We start from the raw sequence: 22,745 nt of genomic DNA on the forward strand, positions 1-22,745 counted from the left end.
ACTACACATGTGTGGCCGAATGTCGGCCATTTTGGTTATTAAAGGAACCAAAATGATGTGCTGCACTTTTTGTTTTGTAGGTATAAAACCAGGTATAGAACCTTTGGCACAACATACAGAATAAGGCATTGTGGAATAAAGAATGTACATAATTAGGCAGTGGGGGGATTGGGAATGTACAGCCCAGCATACAGATTGAGATTAGAGTTCATGGTAAACTAGGGCATTAGAATTACTGCGCTCATTCTGACATTTGTGAGGATACTTCACATGTGTGTGGAATCACTGTGTACATATTCATGCTATGCTAGACTTACTGCGTGTTTGCATTTGCATGAGAACATGGGGGAACAGGATTGCCTTAACATTTTTTTTATTTACATTTTTTCATTTAACTTTATTGGTATAACAATGAGTAAACATGGTCCCTTGTTCTAGCTTCAGGCAGGGACAGGTAGTTTTTATGGAGACATCAGGGGTCCATTAGACCTCTGATGCCTCCCCTGCACCCCAAGGCAGTTGACCAATCACAGATCATTACTGCTGTAAAGTTGCCAGAATCACTTTTATATTAAAGCCAATCGTCAGCATTAAAAAATGGTACCAGCATCATGGCTGCAGCTGCAGCCATGAACCTGGTATAACCACTTGCTCTCCAGGACGTTTAAATACATATGTTGGATGGCAAGTGCTTAAAGTGGAACTGTAATTGAAGTTGAATGGCTGAAGTCATTAGGCGGCTAGGCCCAATTTAGTTAAAGTTTATTGCCAGAAGTCAAAAGGCAACCTTAGGCTGCATTATGGAGAAAAACATCTCTGTCTATAAGCACCATTATGACTCAAAGAAGGGAATTAGTCTACATCAGCAACATTGGAAGAAAGTCCTGCTGTTTCTTACAATTGGATTGTGGAAAGTAGGGTATGCCTTCTTGCTATTGCACAGATGGGGGTTGAAGCAAGGAAACAATTTAAACTTTTTATTAAAGTGGAACCTTTTTTTTAAATTAACACAATTGAGGAAATATATTTTGCCCTAAATCATTTGAGTTTTGCTTTACTAGTTTGTATTAATTATAAGATTTCTTAACAGAAACAATGTATCTGTTTAAGATTTATATTTTCTTTGTAGCATACAGTAGATATTGGGAAATGTCCAAGAAAGGGGGTTAAAGAAACATGGTGAGGTGCTTTATAGATTTCATTTATGCCAGAATAACTGTTATTTTGAAATCTACATTTTATAGTAGAAAGGTTGGTCACAGTAAATGAACTATAACAATGCTTCTTGGAGCAGAAAACATACCCCCTGCCTGAACAGACTTCTGTAATGTTCAATTACTGGACTGGGAAAATAATGTTTCTCACCTACTAACATCTTTTTCTAAGTAGGGGGAATGAAAAAAGATTAATATGCAAGTCTTTATGTAAAATAATTCATAGTGAAGGACCATAGATTTGGCATGGCACTAAGATCTATGTAGGCAGACAAGGACCAAAAGGTCAAGCAGAAAGTAACCAAGTATATTAAACTGCTATATGTGGGCAATGGAGGACCAAGACACTAGACGGCAGTAATGCAGATTTTACTACTTTCTTTTAATGTCTGTCAAATGTCCCATTTCAAGTTCAGGTCCATTATCATTGTTCTTGAATTCTAGATTATATAGATTTTTATGTCTAAAGCCAAAACTTAGAAAAGTAGAGATTAGTTAAAATCCTACCAGATGGTCGACACAACAGGAAGTGAGAGCAAATCTTTCCAAAGTGCCTTAAATCCAAATAAAACACCACAAATCAAAAGGGAAATTTTAATTAGAACCAAGAAGGAGGGTTAACACTACCAGACCTCTCAAACAGCCTCTCTGACTAGTATAGTAGATAGGTACCAAAATATGGAAGACAAACAATGGGTCAAATTAGAAGAAAACATTATAGGTATTCAACTCAAAGTGCTCCCCTGGATAAAACCTCACTTAAGACCTGGAAATAAAAAAACTAACAATCTTTGTAAGAGCCACATTAAAAATATGGGACACAGAATTAAAAAAGGGGAACCTATCCACTATGATGGGACCAATGACCCCATTGTTTTCCAATCCAGAATTTCCGCCAGCTTTAGCAACCACAAAGTACTTAAAGTGGAATATATTGGAAAACGCTAGGGTGGCCCAGATCCTAGAGGAAGGGAAAATACCAAAAATGCAAGATCTGGGACCCGAATATGAACATAAATGGCTACAATACCAACAATTAACCACTTCAATACAGGACACTTATACACCTTCCTGCCCAGACCAATTTTCAGCTTTCAGCGCTGTTGCACTTTGAATGACAATTGCGTAGTCATGCTACACTGTACCCAAACTACATTTTTATCATTTTGTTCCCACAAATCGAGCTTTCTTTTGATGGTATTTGATCACCTCTGGGATTTTCATTTTCTGCTAAAAATAAATAAAAATGACCGAAAATTTAGAAAAAAAAGAAACGTTTTTTTTTGTTTCAGTTACAAAACATTGTAAATAAATAAATTTTATCCTTCACTGATGGGCACTGATGGTTCTGCACTGACGGGCACTGATAAGGCGGCACTGATGGGCACCGATGAGGTGGCACCAATGAGGTGGCACTGATGAGGTGGCATTGATGGGCACTGATGATGGGCACTTATATGCGACACTGATGGGCACTGATAGGTGGCACTGATATGCAGCACGGATGGGCACTGATAGGCGGCACGGATGAGTACTGATAGGCGGCACGGATGGGCACGCATAGGTGACACGGATGGGCACAGATAGGCAACACGGATGGGCACTGATAGGCGGCACGGATAGGCACTGATAGGCGGCATGGATTGGCACTGCTAGGCGGCATGGATGGGCACTGATAGGTAGCACAGATGGGCATGGATGGTCACTGATAGGTGACACGGATGGGCATGGATGGGCACTGATAGGTGGCACTGATGTACTGTAATGTGTTGTACCAATGGATGCCAATCAGTGCCAAACAATAATGCCTGCCAATAAGTGATGCCCATTGTGGGCACTGATTGACATTCATTGTGGGCACTGATTGGCATCCATTTGGCATCCATTATTCATTTCTGATTGGCATCCCTGGTGGTCTAGGGTGGCATACCTGTGGTGGGCATCCCTGGTGGTCTGGTGGCATCCCTGGTGGTCCAGTGTGGGCATCCTCGGGGGGGCTGAGCTGATAATCGATCAGCACAAACCCCCTCTAAGAGACGCGAGTGAGGAAACGCCGATCACCGACTTTTCCTGTTTACATCGTGATCAGCCGTGATTGGACACTGTTGATCACGTGGTAAAGAGTCTCTGTCAGAGACTCTTTACCTGGATCAGTGTTGCGGGGTGTCAGACTGACACCCTGCAACAACGATCGCTGCGATGCGCGCCCCCGGGGGCAAGCAGTGGCTCAATATTCTGAAGACGTCATATGACGTCCAGTCATTTTGCTATATGGCGGGCGGCAAGTGGTTAATAACATACATTGTAACAAATATAGTAATATCTTCAATAAATAGACCAAAAACGAAATTTGAACAAATCTTAATAGATGAACAAAAAACTACTAAAAAATGATCCAAGATATACGGTTTACTACTCCCAACTGGACCCCTCAGAGAATTAACAGGAATCAAAAAAATGGGAAAAGGAAACAGGAAGATCAATATCAGAGATAGAATGGGAGAACATATTTTCAACAATTCATAAAACTTCTTTAGCGACTAAGTACCAAGAAAGCGTTAAATAAAATAAAAAATGGACAATCAGATATTTGTTTGAGATGCAAACACTACGCACCACATTTGGTATAGTTGTCATTTGGTGAGAAATTTCTGGGAAAAAGTTCACAAGATATATTGGAAAGTGTCGGGAGTAGAGAGGAATCCAAACATAGAAATTTCCTTGCTATCTTTAATTCCAGACTCAATAAAGAGTATCAAGAAATATATTTTTCATCATATTGCAACGGCAGCTAGAACAATAATAGCTCACAACTGGAGAGAAAATAAAAGCCCAAATATAGTAGAATGGATATGTGAAATGAACGAAATACAATATATGGAAAGACAGATAAGAGAAGAAGGATATATAAATAGTCAAATGCCAGAAATATGGCAAAAATGGGACGAACTTCGGCTCTCGGAAGGAATGAAAGAATATATATGGAAAATAAGGAGAAATACGAAGGGGAAAGGTAAATGAAGTAGAGAAAGGTAGAGAAGTAAGGGGGAGACGGGATGAGGGGGGTTTTTATATATATATATATATTCATATTTATTTATTTTGGGGGGGGGGTGAATGGATGTTAAGATGAATGGATATGGGAGAAGGTGGAGAAGTAAGGGGGGAGATGGGATGAGTTTTTTTTTTATATATATTTTTTTTTTTTTTTGGGGGGGGGTGGATGGATGTTAGGATGAATGGATATGGGAGATAATAGTAGCAAATGTAGATTAATGATGAAGGGTATATTATTTTAATGATAAAGTAACATATATACATCAAGATTCGGTAGATTGAATAATTAGTGGGAATAATGTATATTGTAATTGAATCTTGTTTTAATGTAAACGTTTTTTGTATTGGAGAAACCCATGTATCCCCCATCCCTCTATCCAAAACAAGTTTTGGCTTTTCATGCACTGTATTCAGAGCCTACAATTTGGAACTTCACACAAACCTTTTTTCTAAAACTTCACTCATTGCCTTAGACCTCTATGATAATCATTCATTTAATGGTGTTTTATGTTGATGGGAATCTATAAAGATCATGGGTCAGTTTTACTTCAGTTTTTCTTTTTAGTTTGTACATTTTAAACTTTTTTTATACCTGTATTTTTACCATATGTTTTTAATACATGGCAATTGCCAGAGCAGCAAAGAGACAGTACAGCAGACACTGCTTCATTTTTCTAACTCCGTATTTATGGTTCAAACTTTCATGAGCAGTTTCATAAACGATGAGTGATCTGCTTAGTGATCTGCTCTTTTTGTTCAGCTACCATTTAAAACATCAGGCTTTTTTAACAAGACATCAGGCAAAAAAGCATTTTTATTTCACATATTTCACTTGATAGAAAGAGATATAAGCTTCTATCCATACAAATGGTTTGAAAGTTGTGGGGGTACCATCATTCTAACATTGGTACATAAATAGATACTAGAAGTGACCCCTGCGAGCCCCCCAGTGGAAAAGTTAATGGACTATACCAGTACCCAAATATTAAACAGTTGAAATATTAAAAAAATATTGTATTTATACAAAGATAGTAGAAGGACATCTATGTCTCAGGCACATGGCCTGGGCTCTGAGCATTCTCTTCTGACCTCCTTCCTATATAACCCCAGAATGCCTGCCGGGCTCACCCACTAGATGTCTTTGCCTTGGGCAACACTGTACCTGTTTCACTTTGGCCACTTGGTGGACCCAGTATCACGCAAGATGCTCTCATTCTCTGCACTCCAAAAAAAAATTGATGTGCCTCATGAGGTGTTTTATGGGTACCTGCAAATACGACATTATGCCCAGTCTTTTGCCCCAAACGTCCAATTTTCAGCGCCGACCCCCTTTGAGATACTTGTACTGGAGGGATCAGCGCTCCGAGGTCTGATTTCGGACATATATCGGCTGCTCAACTCCTACTCCTTCTCTACTCAGGGTAAGCATATCTATATGCTTCATTGGGAAAAGGCACTGGGAGAGGAGATCCCGGAGGAGACCTGGCAGACGATCTGGTCCCAAGCAGCCAAAAGCTCTTTTAGCATGCTCTATATGGAGAACTCTTATAAAATTCTATACTTTTGGTACCTGACACCAGATGTCCTCCATGTCATCTATCCCTCCAGCTCGGACAGGTGCTGGCGCTGTCAGGGGGACAGGGGGACTCTGTACCATATATACTGAACCTGCCCCAAGATTGTGCCTTTTTGGACAGAGACACAGCTTTTTTTAACCCGGCTGTTAGGGGTGCAGGTCCCTAGGACCCCAAAATCATTCCTCTTGGGGGTCTCATCTTTGCAAATCCCCAAATGTTCTAAAACACTGCTTAGGCATGTTCTGACAGCTGCGAGGTGTCTGATTGCCCTGCACTGGAAGCGCCAGTCCCCACCCTCCCAAGCAGACCTGTATACTAGAATAAAAGACATTGATCTGATGGAAAAAATGACAGACTGGATATGCATGATAAGGTCTGGAAGGAGTGGCACTGGCGGGAGGATCCGCCCTGAGCCGACGGTCGAGCTTCCCTACCCTACCCCCCCTCTTTTTTCTCTTCTCCCATTTGCACTCTCCCTTCCCCTAATCATTTTTCCTATCAATTTTTTTTACTGTTTGTTCCTTCTCTTCTCTTTCTGGATATATCTATAAGTTGCTGGGAGACCCTGCTTCACAGCTTGCAGACCTCATGTGGAGTTAGTGGGGATCCCCCAGTTGTTTGTCTATTGGTTTAATGTTTTCTGCGATACACTGGCTGTACTAATGTAATGCTAAAGTGCCTGTGTTACAGTGTTGACTTTTTGTATATTTACCTGCTGGTATGTTTAAAAAAAATGTATTTGAAAAAAAAGGACATCCAAATGGATCCACAATTTGGATAAAACAGCAACTGATTATAATAAAACATCATCAGATCATGAAATATACAAATAGTTCTAGATGTTACCACGATATCCTCAGACATATGCTAGGAAGGAAGAATATATGAATTATTGATGTTCTGTATATCCTCTACATGTTTCGTGACAGTACCCACTTCTTCAGGAGGAATTATATAAAGTATCAAAAAAAAAAAAAAAAATTACATTATAACAGCATATCAATGAATTGCAATATATATATATATATATATATATATATATATATATATATATATATATATATATATATATATATATATATATAATTTCACTCAATATAGTTTTCACCTAACCCCTTGTCCGCCAAAGATGCATACCACCCATCATGGCAGTCATAAGGGTTAAAAAGGGATTGTTGCCTCCTATTAAGACAATGAGATTGTTTAAATGTACTCTGCCAGCTCTGTTCAGTGTGTAGAAGTGATTAGAGCAGCTTTCAAGCCACCCCAATAATCTTTCCAATGTAGAGAAGGTCCTCCTCCTTCCTACCACTGCTACCACTGATTTATAAATGCTGAAGATCAGACCAGTGTCCATCTTGTTTACCAAATATGACAAGTGGGGAAGATGGAGGAACGTGTCCCACCCCCTCTTCTTGCAACTTTAAATGAACCAAGGACTGCACAATTCTGAGCAATCCCAGGTTCATGCTCAGTATAGAAAAGGGAGAATAAAGAGTGAGAGACAAGTTAATACATTTTCTATTATGAATAATTAACGGTTCATTCAGGCATCCAATCTATTTTCTCTTAATGCTCAGTATAGTGTTGGAAACTGGGTATGAAGGAGATCAGGGAAACTGTGCCCCCGATTAAGTTCTCCAGAATACAGGTCTATTTAGACCCCTGATGTCTCTGTGGAGAGAACATGTCACCCCTGTGTATACTGTCATCGGGGAGTGTCTTTTGGTGACAGTAATTAAGTTACATTTAAAAAAATGAAACAAAAAAATTGTAAAATAAAAAAAAACACATAAAAGCACTTGCACACACCCTTGCACTAGTGCACCTAATCTGGCAGTTATGCACATTTAGGCACATTTTCTTTTTATTGTTAATAATTGGCAAAACACATTATCACAAGTCATGGCACACACACATTAAAGGTTTATGCAACAAGTGTGAATGAGCTGCTAGGCTGACTTTACACCTTAACATTGTGATAAGAAGACTTTCCACAGCACGCACATGTCAGTGTATTGCAGCTCATTTCATTTTGGATGGCGCCCAATGTACTAAGGCATCTGACCTGCATTGCAGTGCACCACAACAGGTTGTAACACATGTGTTTTGCATTGTGGTGCATCAGAGAAAAACCTCAGGTGCAGCTTTGGTGGGTGGGTCCACTAGCAGCTAATGAATGAACTGCCTTAGTACAATATACAATAATGCATGGCATACCCCTTTTTTATGTGTGTGCAGTAACACAACGCACCACACTGCAATGTTGAGAAGGAGTCTTTCAGAATAATTTTATTCTAAGTGTAAGTGTAATAAGTGTAATTTCACTTAATGCTCAATACATCAATCAATTATGTAAAAGTTTTTAGTGTAAGTCACATAAATATAGTTTTGTAGACAAGCGATTTTCATTGTTTCACAAAAACACACAATATTAAATGTATACATAAAAAGTTCCAGCTACGTGGTACAAAAGGCTGTTATAGCTTGTTATAGGTCAATAATTATAGGAATATAGGGTATATTGTGAAGGCCTCCCTAATATTGTACAGAGTGTCACTGTTTGTGATATACATAGATGCAACATATGTATCTAAATTCGACACCATATGTATGACCACATACAACTTAGTACCTAGTTTTGTAGGTAACACAGGTTGGAAGAAATATATATATATGTCCAGCACAAATTTAGTTTCTGATTATACTTTTATGCAGGAACCAGGGGCGTTGTGTGGAAGGCTTGGTTGAGATTTTTGATATGCTGGTCACTACAGCTACACGTTTCCGAATGATGAGGCTCTGTGGGGAGGAGTTTATCTGTTTGAAATCTATCATTCTTCTCAATTCTGGTAAGTATGTAAATGTCATTATAGATCACCCCAAATTTTCTACACTCCTCAGTTATTGTTTCAGTTGGTCGTATAGCATCCCTTGTGTCAGCCTTTTGTGTGTTCAGATTAGATGTTGTGCTTCCACTTCAACCTAAGTTTACTTTGTAATCTAGTTGGGTCCCCCCAAACTCCATACCTTGCATTTATGTGTGAAAAAATTCTCATACCAACTGTATGTAGGCTGAAATAAATGACTCTAAATTTAGTCTGTATCCGAGCTGTGCACAAGTTGTTCTGGATTCACATTTAGGCCTCGTACACACGACCGTTTTCCTCGACAGAATCCATCAAGAAACTTGGTGGCAGAGCTTTTTTGCAGAGGAAAACGGTCGTGTGTATGCTTTTCATCGAGAAAACTGTTGAGGAACTCAACAAGGAAAAAAGAGAACAAGTTCTCTTTTTCCTCGACGGGAGTCTCAATTTCCTCGTCGTGTTCCTCGTCGGACTGGTTTTCAACGAGAAACACGTTCGTGTGTATGCTTAGAAACCCATGCATGCTCAGAATAAAGTATGAGACGGGAGCGCACCTTCGGTAAAAGTAGCGTTTACAATGAAGATAGCACATTTGACACGCTGTAACAGACTGAAAAGTGCAAATCGTCTCCTGCCAAACTTTTACTTAACACGCAGTAACATGAGATTAGCAAAAGCAGCCCCAAGGGTTGTGCCAGTGGAATCGAACTTCCCCTGCCGTCGTATGTGTTGTACGTCACCGCGTTTGAGAACGAGGAGATTTGGTCTTGACCGTGTGTACGCAAAGAAAGCTTGTCGAGTTTCTCGACAAGCCTAACAAGGAACTCGTCGAGGAAAACGATGTGTCTTTTCCGACGTGTTCCTCGGTCGTGTGTACGAGGCCTAAAAGTGTAAGGCCACATACACACTGTCGGAATTTCCGATGAAAAAAGTCAGACGGATATTTTTCATTGGATAATCCGACCGTGTGTATGCCCCATCGGACTTTTTCCGTCGGAAATTTCAACGGACTTAGAAAGAGAACATGTTCTCTTTTTTTCAGACGGAAAAAAATTTCTATTGGAAATTCCGTTCGTCTGTATGGAATTCTGACGGAGAAAGAAACAAGTATGCTCGGAAACAATTTGATGCATGCTCGGAAGCATTGAACTTCATTTTTCTAGGCTCGTCGTAGTGTTGTACATCACCGCGTTTTTGGCGGTTGGAATTTGGTGCGTTCGTGTGTATGCAAGGCAGCTTGAGCGGAATTCCATCGGAAAAACCCATCAGAGTTTATTTCGTTGGAAAAAACGGTCATGTGTACGCGCCATTAGTAAACCCGCCTATCGTTTTCAGCCAAGTAAGCTGCCATCTTTGCCTCTGTTTAATCTACAATTGCCATGATGCTGCACATGTGATCAGTTATGACACCAGTCATTGGATGGTTTGACAGTTTGGTTGAAAGCACAACCAACTGGAGTGTTACATTTCCGTCACATGTCGGAAATTAAACTGTTTTATGGAAGGATTCCACTTTAAATACATGAACATTTAGAAATGACTTGCATAACTACTCGCTATCCTAAAATGAGGAATACATCCCTTGTTTTTTTATTTGTTGTTGACATTTGAATACTATTTTCTTCTGACCTTCTCTAAAAATGTTAGTTTGCTGTTTGATATTCAGAGCCATTGACCTCAATACTTTCTAAGATACAAACTTAGAGCAAGTACGGTATTCAGATCAGATGTTCTTATCTGTGAGTTTCAAGTCAGTGGTTTAATGTCTGATCAGCATAACTCTATACGGTCCAAACAGAAGCTGCACTCCTCACAGTACTCCACCTTGTAATGATTGGTGCCCAGCGTGAATGCCAAAGATGGTGCAGTGCCAGAAGAGAATACAAAGATGCAAAGACTGCATCACGTAAGGCATATGAAACTGATGCTTCAAGGCCCCAAAACATACATTTCTTGTGCTTTGTCTGAAGCTGTCTTCACAATCTATTTGGAGTGCTGATGATTTTACATCTTTGTGATCAGTATAAGAGTCAAGCAGCAAACATTTATAGGACAAGTAGTTAGCAATAGCCTCCCCATGTTTACTGTACTTTCCATTGTTTTCATGGAAAGCATTTTGGTTCCTTTTGACCAACCTCACCCTAAGCTGACAAGCTTTCTTACATATAATCTAGCATTAACTTTATAAAATGAGCCTTGGCAAAGAAGATCAAGGTTGCCCTATTTCACTACAGATTGCTTTGAGGATGAAGGTGCCAAATGTCGGCATTTTTTAATCTGAGGCTTTCGTTTTTGGGATCATTTATAAATAGTTTGCTCCAAAAGCATTACTCGCACTGGGCATAACACAGAGACGCCATAACTCTTATTTTTAAACGTTTTTTTTTTACTTTCTTGACAGATTTTTTGTATGCCAAGTATTTCTAAACAATAATCGTTAACCAATAAGTATAATAGAACTTCCTTATTAATTTATGTTAGCAGTTTATTCTTTGATATGACGCCATTTCATGTTTTGTTACAATAGCTGAAATTTGACATTAACAAAATTATGTATTTTGTTTATAGTGCAGCCACAATTAGAGTCCATTAAAATATGCTTTATGTTATAGGTGTTAATTCATGATTTATAGTCTGTAACTACACTTAGATAAGAATAATAATCATTTTTATTATGTTTGTGAACAGCAGAAACATAAAAAGTATTGTTAACAGAATGAAGACATATTTCACTGTTGGCCTGTTTAATGCACATTTTTATATTAAAGTCCAATTAAACCCTTGTTATTTATTACTGTAATGCAGTCAGGATGGCAGCACATTGAAGAATTGGACCGAATTTTACATATTTTACTTTTTTACGTATTATGTTTAGAGCTTGAACACATATTTAGAAATTAAAAGCATATGCGGATGATGGCTACCAAACTAACTAGTACGATGTCTGACATGCATTGGTCTGTCAGATGTATGTACCACACATGCTGCACATGTGATCATTTATGACACCAAAAAACACAAAAACACTAGCGCTCAAATCGGTGAATGATAATAATACTAATAAAAATTATATATAAAAAATCAGGAGGTAACAAAACATCTCAGAAGCGAATATACGAGTCCAGAGCAGCAAGGTAAAATCGTACCCGGAAGTACCAACTGCACACAAACTAAACACTAGAACCAGCGCTCATGAACTCAAACAAGTAGTTTAATAAAATAAAGGAAGTCCATGTCATATAACATATTGCAATGGGATGTTTCCAATCCAATATAAACAAAAATAAAAGTTATCTATGAGGAATCATGAGTAGCTAGCAGTTCACAATAGACAGTGTGGAAGTCCACACTCCATACAGCAAACAAGGGGGTTAAAGTTCCTGATGCAAGGCTCAAAGGCTCATATGGTGGAAAGGGGTATGTTCACACTACCTTAAGCTGATTCCAGTGTACAAGCCAGCAAAACAATCGAGAATGGGGGGGGGGGCCCTCCAGCATAAACGACGTTGGCCAGAACAGTAAGGCTGCATTCACACCTGAGCGTTGGTCATTCGGTCGTTTTTTGCGGCGTTTTTTTCTGGCGTTATGTCGCGCGTATTCATGCTTATTTGTTCGTTTGCATACAGCATCGTCCAACATTTTTGTACTTAAATGTTTTTTATTTTAGCCAATAGGATAAATTATCATCTTTTCATCACTTGTTGCTATGTTGGTCGATTTTTTTAATCTTCTGCCTGGGTGAAATGTTCTATTGAATAAAGCGACGAAACGCCCGTAGCAAACGCTCGTTGTTGCGCTAGTCGCTTGAATCGAGCGTTTCCATTACTTTCTATGGGAAATGGAAACGCTCAAAAACAACCAAACCGCCCGATGCGCGACAAAAAAGGGTCCGGAACTTGTTTGAGCTTCAGGCGTTCGGCATCAAGCGTTTTGGAGTGGAGATGTGAACCATCTCCATAGGGAATAATGTATTTTTTCCCCTCTAGCGTTTTTGAGCGTCTTCAGACGACAAAACGCTCAGGTGTGAATGCAGCTTAACTCAGCTTAGCCGAGAAAAGCACACACTCCTCTGTCCCTGTGAGCCGATGACATCACTCTCATGCGACGCTGACAGCCATCTGTAGACACAAGCAGTGTTGTGAAAAGAATGTTCCATGTAATACACTGTTCAACTGAAAATGTCAATACGCTGCTGCCCTCTAGTGGGGAAAGGTGGAAATGCACGAAAAGGATCCCAAAAGCTCTTAGGATGACTTGCAGTCAAAAAAATGAATTGCTATAAAAATTTCTCATGGACCAAATCATATGTGCAATGAAAATTATTTTAAAAGGGGTTACCATGACAATGCGTTTCGCGCTCTATGCGATAAATCAAAAGACTTTTGAAAAAGCGCATAGAGCGCGAAATGCGTTGTCAAGGCAACCCCTTTTTAACATAATTTTCATGAGGAAGGAGCCAGTGGATCCCATTGTTCTCAATAAAACCCATGAATGCAGGAAGAGAGCACAGTCAAGAGTGGAGTCAGGTGAGTGTTTAGGGAGAATGGGGAAAGCACAGACAGTGTAAGGTTTATTTACTTTACCTCCACCTTTGGGAACATGTTATGTGTTCCATCTATTATAAGGGTAGAGCACATAACATGTTCCCGCTCTTGCAGCTGCTTCCCAATCCCCCCCATCCTGTGACCGCTGTACAGGGATTTTCCCCAGTACCCACTCTTACTATTTGAAAAGAGCACAGTCCTGTAGGGCTTTGCTCATATGGCCACATCATTCCTTCAGAGAGTTCTGTGGATGAGTCAACTACAAGTACCGACAGCCTTTGTGGCTGACAGCTTATAGTTCTCAATAAACTACCAGGGCACTGTTGAGAGCTCTAGGTAGTTCATTGATTCTTCCTGTCATTGTGCAACTGCCTACTCATACGAGGTACATGTACACAGCTTACACTGACAGGAACCATGCCTTTCACCCACTTTTCAGGCTCCTGCAAATAAATAAGTAAATGCACTTTTTTTTACCTGCAAAAAATGTGCATTTATTTATTTATTTTTAAGGGTGAACTTATCCTTTAAGGTAAAAAACCTACTCACTTTGGAACCACTTTAATCCAAAACTCATTAAAGTCAATAGGGACATGTCCTGAAAATAAATTGTGGGCATTTTCAAGGATAATAGACAAGTGATTGTCAAATGAAGGGCATATGGAGCTGGGCACCACATGAGAGAAAATGTACTAATCCAAAAATGTTTAAAAAATACCACTCGACAGGGAGTGGATCCTTTTTTTATGCAACTTCAAGGGCCACATGACAAAAACACCATTTCTTTCTAATACACGCTAGGGAAATAGCTTTTAGTTGTATTATGGAACAATATATACACATAATTGATACCTGTAATTGATCTTTCAAATTATTAATTTAGTGTAATGTAAACACAGCAGCAGCACTTCAATATGATTAATTTTCATGTGAAAATAAATGAGTTGTCAAGTAGTTTTGGCTACATCTATATATTTTTTTTAATTTATCAGTAATAGGTCAGAATTGAGTGATAAAAATAACAGCCACAACATATCTCAAAGCTATAGAAAAGTTTAGTCTTCAAAATAAATAACTAAAGCTAAAGCCCTTAGGGCTCTTTCACACGGCGGAGCGTATGTCCGCTTTTTCATCCATCCGTGTACGGATGAATAAGGAACATACATTGGTCCCTTTGAGATTGCGGGTGAACATCCGCTGACACCCGATCTCACCCGGTTCTGTAATCCTCCGATTCTGCAAACGGAGGAAAACCCTATTTTTCCATCCGTCTGCGGACCGGATTGGGTGAACAGACGGTTCATGTTCATCCGATCCTCCCATAGAGAAGAGAATGGAGAAAAGACGGGGACCGCCCTGTCATGCTCCGTTGATCCCCGCTGAGCAAGCGGAGGTTCACAGGGCGGATCATCACTGATCTGCCCCATGTGAAAGAGCCCTAATTTTCTTACTAATTACATACAGAGGAAAAACTGTTTCATAGCTTATGGTACCCTTTGTTGCAGTACCATGCTGTATTGTCTTAAAAGTTTAATTGCTGTAAATGTCAAAATAGAGTGCAGAAAAACACTTCAAAACCAAAACCTTACCATTCAAAGATGAGGGAGTTTTTGCGTTGAAATAAAAATGACAGTAGCATATTTCAGAGACAATAGCCATAGCACAGTGGCTGGAGAGTATAGCTTGGCTAGGCTGAAATGTAAGAAAGAGATGAGGCAGGTTTTTCATGAAATAAAAATTAGAGCATATTATTTCAGAGACCACAAATCAAAATATTTTGCAGGCTTGCTGCACCTTGTGTAAGTAGTTTTGCTAGGCTGCATTTGGAGAGGGAGAAACAAAGCATGTTTTATAAAAAATACTCAAGTCCTGAGCTACTAGCCAGGCCTTAAGAGTTACTCGCCACCTGTTGCCCCACCCAAACCCTACCTTGCCCCGCCCTAAAACACGCCCTTGTAAATTATCTCATGAAATAACACTGTTAACTGTTTTATTCAGAATTTTCTAAAATAAATAACAACAACCAGTACACCTCTACCTCCAGCACCTCCCCCAGTACGCCTCTACCTCCAAGGCCTCTTCCAGTAAGCCTCTACCTCCAGCGCCTCCCCCAGTACGCTTCTACCTTCAATGCCTCCCCCAGTACACCTCTTCCTCCAACGCCTCCCCCAGTACGCCTCTACCTCCAACGCCTCCCCCAGTACGCCTCTTCCTTCAATGCCTCCCCCAGTACACCTCTTCCTCAAATGCCTCCCCCAGTACGCCTCAACCTCCAACACCTCCCTCAGTATGCCTCTACCTCCAGCTCCTCCCCCAGTATGCCTCTACCTTCAACGCCTCCCCCAGTATGCCTCTACCTCCAACGCCTCCCCCAGTACGCCTCTACCTCCAACACCTCCCCCAGTACTCCTCTACCTCCAACACCTCCCCTCTCCATCACACCTATGTCTCCTTCTCCCCCTAGCACACCTCTATACCTATAATCCCTCTTCCAGTTCCCAGTATGTCTCTGCCTCCAATGCCCCCCCCAGCAAACCCGTCCTTTGTGCTTTTAATGACTCTCCAGCACACCTCGTCTTCCAACCTCCCCTCACCAGCGTACCTATGCCTCCAATTCCGCACCCCCTCCCCCCATTCTATCATACCTATGCCTCTGATTCCGCCCCTCCCCCCATTTTATCATCCCTAAGCCTCAAAATCCACCCCTCCCCCCCATTATATCATACCTATGCCTCCAATTCTGCCCCTCAACCTATCATACCTATTCCTCCAATGCCACCCCCCCCCAATCTATCATATGGTATGATAGATAGGGGGCAGAATTGGAGGTATAAGTATGGTAGAATGGGGGGAGGGGGCGGTATTGGAGGCATAGGTATAAGAAGAATGAGGGGAGGGGCATAATTGGAGACATAGGTATGATAGAATGGGGGGAGGGGGCAGTATTGGAGGCATAGGTATGATAGAATGAGGGGAGGGGGCAAAAATGGAGTCATAGGTATGATAGAATGGGGGAGGGGGCGGTATTGGAGGCATACGTATGATAGAATGAGGGGAGGGGGCAGAATTGGAGTCATAGGTTTGATATAATGGGGGAGGGGGCGGTATTGGAGGCATAGGTATGATAGAATGAGGGGAGGGGGCAGAATTGGAGTCGTAGGTATGATAGATTGGGGGGGGCAGAATTGGGGGCATATGTATAATGGATTGGTGGGGGGATGATTCAGACTTATGCCTCCAATTAACCTACCCTCCAATCCAGCACATATGTTCTCTCAATCCCCCCTTACTCCCAGCAAACTTCTTGCTCAGTCCCCAAATGCCTCCAGAACATCACAACAGACTGTCATATACTCACATATCACTGTCCTGCAGCCACTGGGGTCAGGCATCGGTGCACTCCTTGGATAAGTGTGAGGTGGAGAGGGGCGTTCCCAGGCGGCTGGTACACTGTGAAAAGCTGCTATCCTGTGGAAGGTTGAGAGGGGCGGTCCCAAGCGGAGGTGGAGAGGGGTGGCCCCAATCGGCGCTGACTGGTACATTGCTTTTTACAATTCTGCTGCTAGCCTGTGCAGGGGCGGTGCTGGCTGGTACACCACTTTGCAAAGCTCGCACTGCGGGGCTTGCTGTAGAATAAATATTGAACTGGCGGCACTGCTAATGTGTGCATGGCGAGAGAGGAACTGCATACATAGCACAGCCCTGTCCATACTCACACTGCCATGCTTTGTGGACCATGTGTCTGTGGTCACTGACTGTGTGGTCCAGGAGACATTAACTTCTACATCCTGGTAGTGAGAAGGGATGGCCTTCTGGGCAAAAATATTTCCACTGTGGTGCTGCACAGGCTACACAGTTGCATAATGGGGTAGAGCTGGAATTGGAATACATAGCTGTGAAGCCAGACATTTTGCCAAGCTGGCATTGAGACACTGAACATGAGGTTAATTGAGTGCAATTTTTTCTTCTGCTGCAGCAGCTGGGGAAGAAACACCTGCCTGATCAAGGATGCTGCTAGAAGCAATGGGGTGGGATTAGGAGACTCACAATGAGGTTCATGTCTACTCTTGGCCCTACTCAGCATGGTACCATGATAACCCTTTTCCCGCTTGATTTAAATTAAGGTAAGCCTCTCAAATCCCTTGTCAAACTTCCATCTCTATCGCTTGAGACCACAGATGTCGCATCATCTATGCTTCCAACACATGCAATAACATGAAATCTTAAGCATCCTCCTGCAGCAAGTTACTCATTACTTATATGCTGAAATAATCCAGCTGACTCCTCCTAGCCAGATTGTGGGGCAATGGCAAAAATAGTTGTGATAGAGTAGGGTGCATTCACAATTAATGAAAATGTGCTGCCTTCTGCCTGGGAGGAGGAAGGTTTTGTTAGACACTCCACAACCTCCTGCACATGTTTTGGCAGTATAGCATGCCCACTGCCAGAAGAAAAGGCAGATGCGTCCTGCCTCTTAAAGGTGTGGTTCAACCACTGCTTTGTGTTGTGAAGCAGAACCTGTTGGCCACCTTCTAGCTCTGCATGAAGAACCTCTAGGGTTGATTTATTAAATGCAAATAGAATTTGCACTTTTTGCGAAGTGCAGGTGCACTCTGCAAGAGCAGTTGCTCCAGAGCTTAGTAAATGAGCAGAAGCTCTGCTGACTTCCATCATCCAATCATGTGCAAGCAAAAACATTTTTATTTAATTTCCCTTGTATGTAATTGGGTACTCTTTGCAAAGTGAAGCTTTATCTCATTTACTAAGCTCTGGAGCAACTGCACTTGGAGGGGGAAACTGCCTATTTACCTTTAGTATATCAATCCCTGTGCCTCTCCCTTTAGGCCACCCTGACATGATAAATACAAGGAATTGCATAACTATAGCACTGCCATCTTTTCTTTTATGCCATGGGGAGCCAGCTGTCTTCTCCTGGTTCTTGACCTTGGTGCTCTAATGATGCGGCAACACATCTCTCACATGCACAACGAGAGATCTGGTGCCACATCTGTCTATTGAATTGAGGAATGTAATGCCTCCTGAACAATATATGTTGTGCATTGAGTGACTTAATGTTGTCTATAACAACTTGTAGCACCGATTTTACTTTTCCTCATAAAAGCACTGTTACAATAGCAAGGTAGTACACAGGGGCGGACTGACCATTGATGCACTCGGGCACTGCCCGAGGGCCCCATACCACTAGGGGGCCCCATCAGGGTTGCCAGGCTCAGTAAAACCAGGGACAGTATGTACAAATCTGTGTTTTTTTTTTACATCTGTCCCTGATATGTCCAAAACCGACATGCTTTTGATGTGAAAATCCCGAGATTTTAGCTGCCTCGCCTCTATACTGCTTCTTGGCTTAGTGGCCATCTGTAAGCCCGGGGGCCCCATAATCTTCTATTGCCCAGGGGCCCCATGAGTTGTCAGTCCGCCCCTGGTAGTACACATTCACTTGACTTGTCTACAGGACAAGTGAATGTGTTTATCCCTGACCCCATGGTAAGGGCATGTCAGAATGCATAGTATGCATATTTTAATATTTTAGGCATTCATGCCATAAAGTTTGGGACACAATTCATTTTTAAAGTGTCAGGATTTATTGGGTTAAAGTGGAGGTTCACCCGGAACTAACATTTTTTAACATTAGATTGATGCTCATTTTGTCTAGGGGAATCGGCTAGTTGTTTTAAAATCGAAGCTGTACTTACCGTTGTAGACAGCGATCTTCTCCGCCACTTCTGGGTATGGGCTGCGGGACTGGGCGTTCCTATTTTGATTGACAGTCTTCCGACAGGCTTCCGACGGTCGCATCCATCGCGTCACGATTTTCCGAAAGTAGCCGAACGTCGGTGCGCAGTATAGAGCCGCACTGACGTTCGGCTTCTTTCGGCTACTCGTGACGCGATGGATGCGACTGTCTGAAGCCTGTCAGAAGACTGTCAATCAAAATAGGAACGCCCGCTCCCGAAGACCATACCCGGAAGCGGCGGAGAAGATCGCTCTCTACAACGGTAAGTACAGCTTCGATTTTAAAACAACTAGCCGATTCCCCTAGACAAAATGAGCATCAATCTAATGCCCCGTACACACCATCACTTTATGTGATGAAAAAAAACGACACTTTCTGTGAAGTAAAAAATGACGTTTTTGAAACTTCAATTTTCAAAGACGAAGTTGCCTACACACCATCGTTTTTCTCACAATGTTCTTGCAAAGTGAGGTTACGTTCCACCACGTTTTACCATTGAAGCTTGCTTCATAAGTAGCTTCTGGGCATGCGTGGATTAAAAAACGTCTTAGAAAACGACTTTTTTTGCTACACACGGTCAATTTCTGTGAAGTAAAAAGTGCACTTTTGAAAAACGACACATAAAATTGAAGCATGCTTCAATTTTTTTTGGTCGTTTTTTACAAGACATAAAACGACGTTTTCCCCCACACACGGTCAATTAAAGTGACGTTTTTAAAAACGTAATTTTTTTTCATCACATAAAGTGATGGTGTGTACGCGGCATAAGGGTAAAACATTTTTTATGGGTGAACTCCCGCTTTAAGTGACTTTTGCACAGGCATCTATCCTTACTTTTTTAGGTTCTTTTGTATTATCTATCAGGAATTATGAAGGTGTTATTAGCATTATGCAGACAAAAATGTCTTTTAGAGTAAGTATGATTGTATAGGAAGAATTTTGGAATGAATGTTTATGTTTTGTATTTGGTTTGTTTACTCCACAATATACTGCATATTTGCATATGTTAGAAATGTGTAAAATTAATATTTACTATCATTTAATTGTCTTTCTTTTTATACTCACAGGTGTATATACCTTTCTGTCTAGTACCCTAGAATCTTTAGAAGACACAGACCAAATTCATTTGATTTTGGACAAGATCATAGACACATTGGTGCATTTTATGGCTAAAACTGGACTATCCCTTCAACAGCAGCAAAGACGACTGGCTCAACTGCTTCTGATACTTTCACATATTAGACATATGAGGTAAGAAGCCATCTAATCATTTTTTTAAAAAGGAAATAACATTGCTGAGTAAACATATTTTTTCAGCTATATAGTATAATTAGAGATTCCTTGATTAATAATCTTAACCTCCCTGGCAGTATGATTCTGTCTGGAATTACGTACCAAAAGCGGTACAATTATTTGCAAGGAAATTTGGCGTTTTATACTGTAGGCCTGTAATTCTTAGGAATAACTCACTTAAATCTGACCAAACAAGATTCTAATAGGCATCCCGGATATGACATTTTTTTTAAAAACAAAATTATAAATTATAATATAATAAATAATTATAAATAATTATAACAAATAATAATATAATTCTAATAAAAATTATTCAATAATGTAATCAAATCAAAATCACTGAAATTTTCTCAGTTGCAAAATTGTCGCTGTCATTATTTTTTTTTTTTTTTTATGACGAATTTCCCCACAAATCGCTATCGCACAATTCTGCAAGTGATTATAATTTATTATCGCTGTTTTCTAGCTGATCTAAAACCATTTTTAACATAAAGGGACACTTTTGGTTGCTATGGACAATCTACAGTTTGCAGGGAGAAAGAACCGTTTTTATTATATAAAAGTACATGTAGGACACTGGGCAGACCACTAGGGACAAGGGGGGGGGGGTGTATTTTTTACATACAGTACTGTAATCTATAAGATTAAAGTATACTGTATGTATAGTGTTTGTTTACATTTTTGAATTTGGCGCCGATCTCCGCTCCCGTGCGTCGTAACGTCGCAGGAACGGAGATCCGCGGCACAGAAGGACGCTGTGTGAATCGAGCGAGGTCCCGCTCTCTCACACAGCGCGGTGGCATCGCTGGATCCAGGGACAAGGTAAGCCAGCGCACGCTGCAGGCTCTGCATATCTACCCCGAGCGTGACTCGGGGATACTGATCGCAGCATGAACCGCCAGGCAGGTTAAAGACTATGGCCCGGATTCACAGACAGCGGCGCACATTACATTGCTGCAACGCATCCCCATGTGCGCTATGCCGACGCAGCGCAGAGAGAAAAGCACTGCATTCAGCAAGCTATTGCAAGCTATTGCTCCCAACGCTGCATTGGTGTGGCGTAGATTTCAAAGGCGCAGGCCGGCGTAGGTGGAAGTGGGCTTGACCCATGCAAACCCATGCAAATGAGGCGTGACCCCATGAAAATGATGGTCCGAGCACCAGACAAGTACATTTAATGAACTGCGCATGCGTCGTGCCGTGGATGCATCCCCCTGCGCATGCTCACAACCACGCCGGAACAACTGCCTAAGATACGCCGGATCACTGCCTACGCCATGATTATATCCTACGCCCAGCCAGACTCACGTCCAATGTAAACTACGTAAAATACGCCGGCTTGTATTCCTTGGTGCAGACCTTTGTATGTCTGCTGCTGGGTTACACCTCCTTTATGGGGCTTAACTTTATGCCAGACGTACAACTTACGCGCACCAGTCGTAGCCTGCGTCGGGCGCACTTACGTTCCTGAATCGCCGTATTTTCCTCATTTGCATATTTGAATGGCTGATCAATGGGATCGCCACCATGCGTCCAGCCTAAATGTGCACCCACGCTACGTCAGCGTAGGCAAGTTACATCGGCTGGATAAAGTCTATTTTTAGGCGTATCTTAGTTTGTGGGTCCGGCGCACAGATACGACAGCGCATATTTGCACTTACGCGGCGTATCTTGAGATACGTCGGCGCAAGTGCTTTGTGAATCCGGGCCAGAATATTTACTGGTATACTCTGTATACTATATACAATATATTGTTGTGTATATACATATATATGTGAACTGTCTTATCAATCCAACAGCTTAACAAAATTTGAAATAACATATGGGCTACACAGATACATTCTTATTAACCTCCCTGGCGCTATGATTATTTCACATTTTAGATGCTGAAAGCGGTACCATTATTTTGCATGGAAATTTGGCGTTTTATATTGTAGGCCTGCAATTCTTAGGAATAACTCACTTAAATCTGTCCAAACAAGAGTCTAGTAGACATTCCGGGTATAATAAAATTTGAAACACAAAATCATAAATTATAATATAATAAATAAATATAAATAATTATAACAAATAATATAATAATAGTAATAAAAATTAATACTTTTAATTTTTTGATGACGAATTTCCCCACAAATCACTATCGCTCAATTCTGCAAGTTATTCTAATTTATTATCGCTGTTTTCTAGCTGGTCTAAAATCACTTTTGACATAAAGGGACACTTTTTGGTTGCTATGGACAATCTCCAATTTCCAGGCAGAAAGAACAGTTTTTTTTATATAAAGGTGCATGTAGGACACTGGACAGACCACTAGGGACAAAGGGGGTGTGTATTTTTTTTCATACAGTACTGTAATCTATAAGATTACAGTATACTGTATGTATTGTGTTTATTTACTTTTTTAAATTTGGCGCCGATCTCCGCCCCCGTGCGTCGTA

At 41.0% G+C, this 22,745-nt stretch overlaps 1 protein-coding gene across 2 annotated transcripts in view; it reads left to right on the plus strand.

The window, feature by feature from the left end:
- Positions 1-22,745, plus strand: part of ESR1 (estrogen receptor 1) — a 403,168-nt gene that overhangs the window by 372,855 nt on the left and 7,568 nt on the right. For both annotated transcript variants that reach the window (XM_040350882.1, XM_040350881.1), the window contains 2 exons: positions 8,567-8,700; positions 20,082-20,265. In XM_040350882.1, the coding sequence (XP_040206816.1) occupies positions 8,567-8,700; positions 20,082-20,265 (318 nt within the window). The remainder of the gene's footprint in view (positions 1-8,566; positions 8,701-20,081; positions 20,266-22,745) is intronic.

The sequence above is a fragment of the Rana temporaria genome, chromosome 4 (assembly GCF_905171775.1).
Source record: "Rana temporaria chromosome 4, aRanTem1.1, whole genome shotgun sequence".
Lineage (NCBI taxonomy): Eukaryota > Metazoa > Chordata > Amphibia > Anura > Ranidae > Rana > Rana temporaria.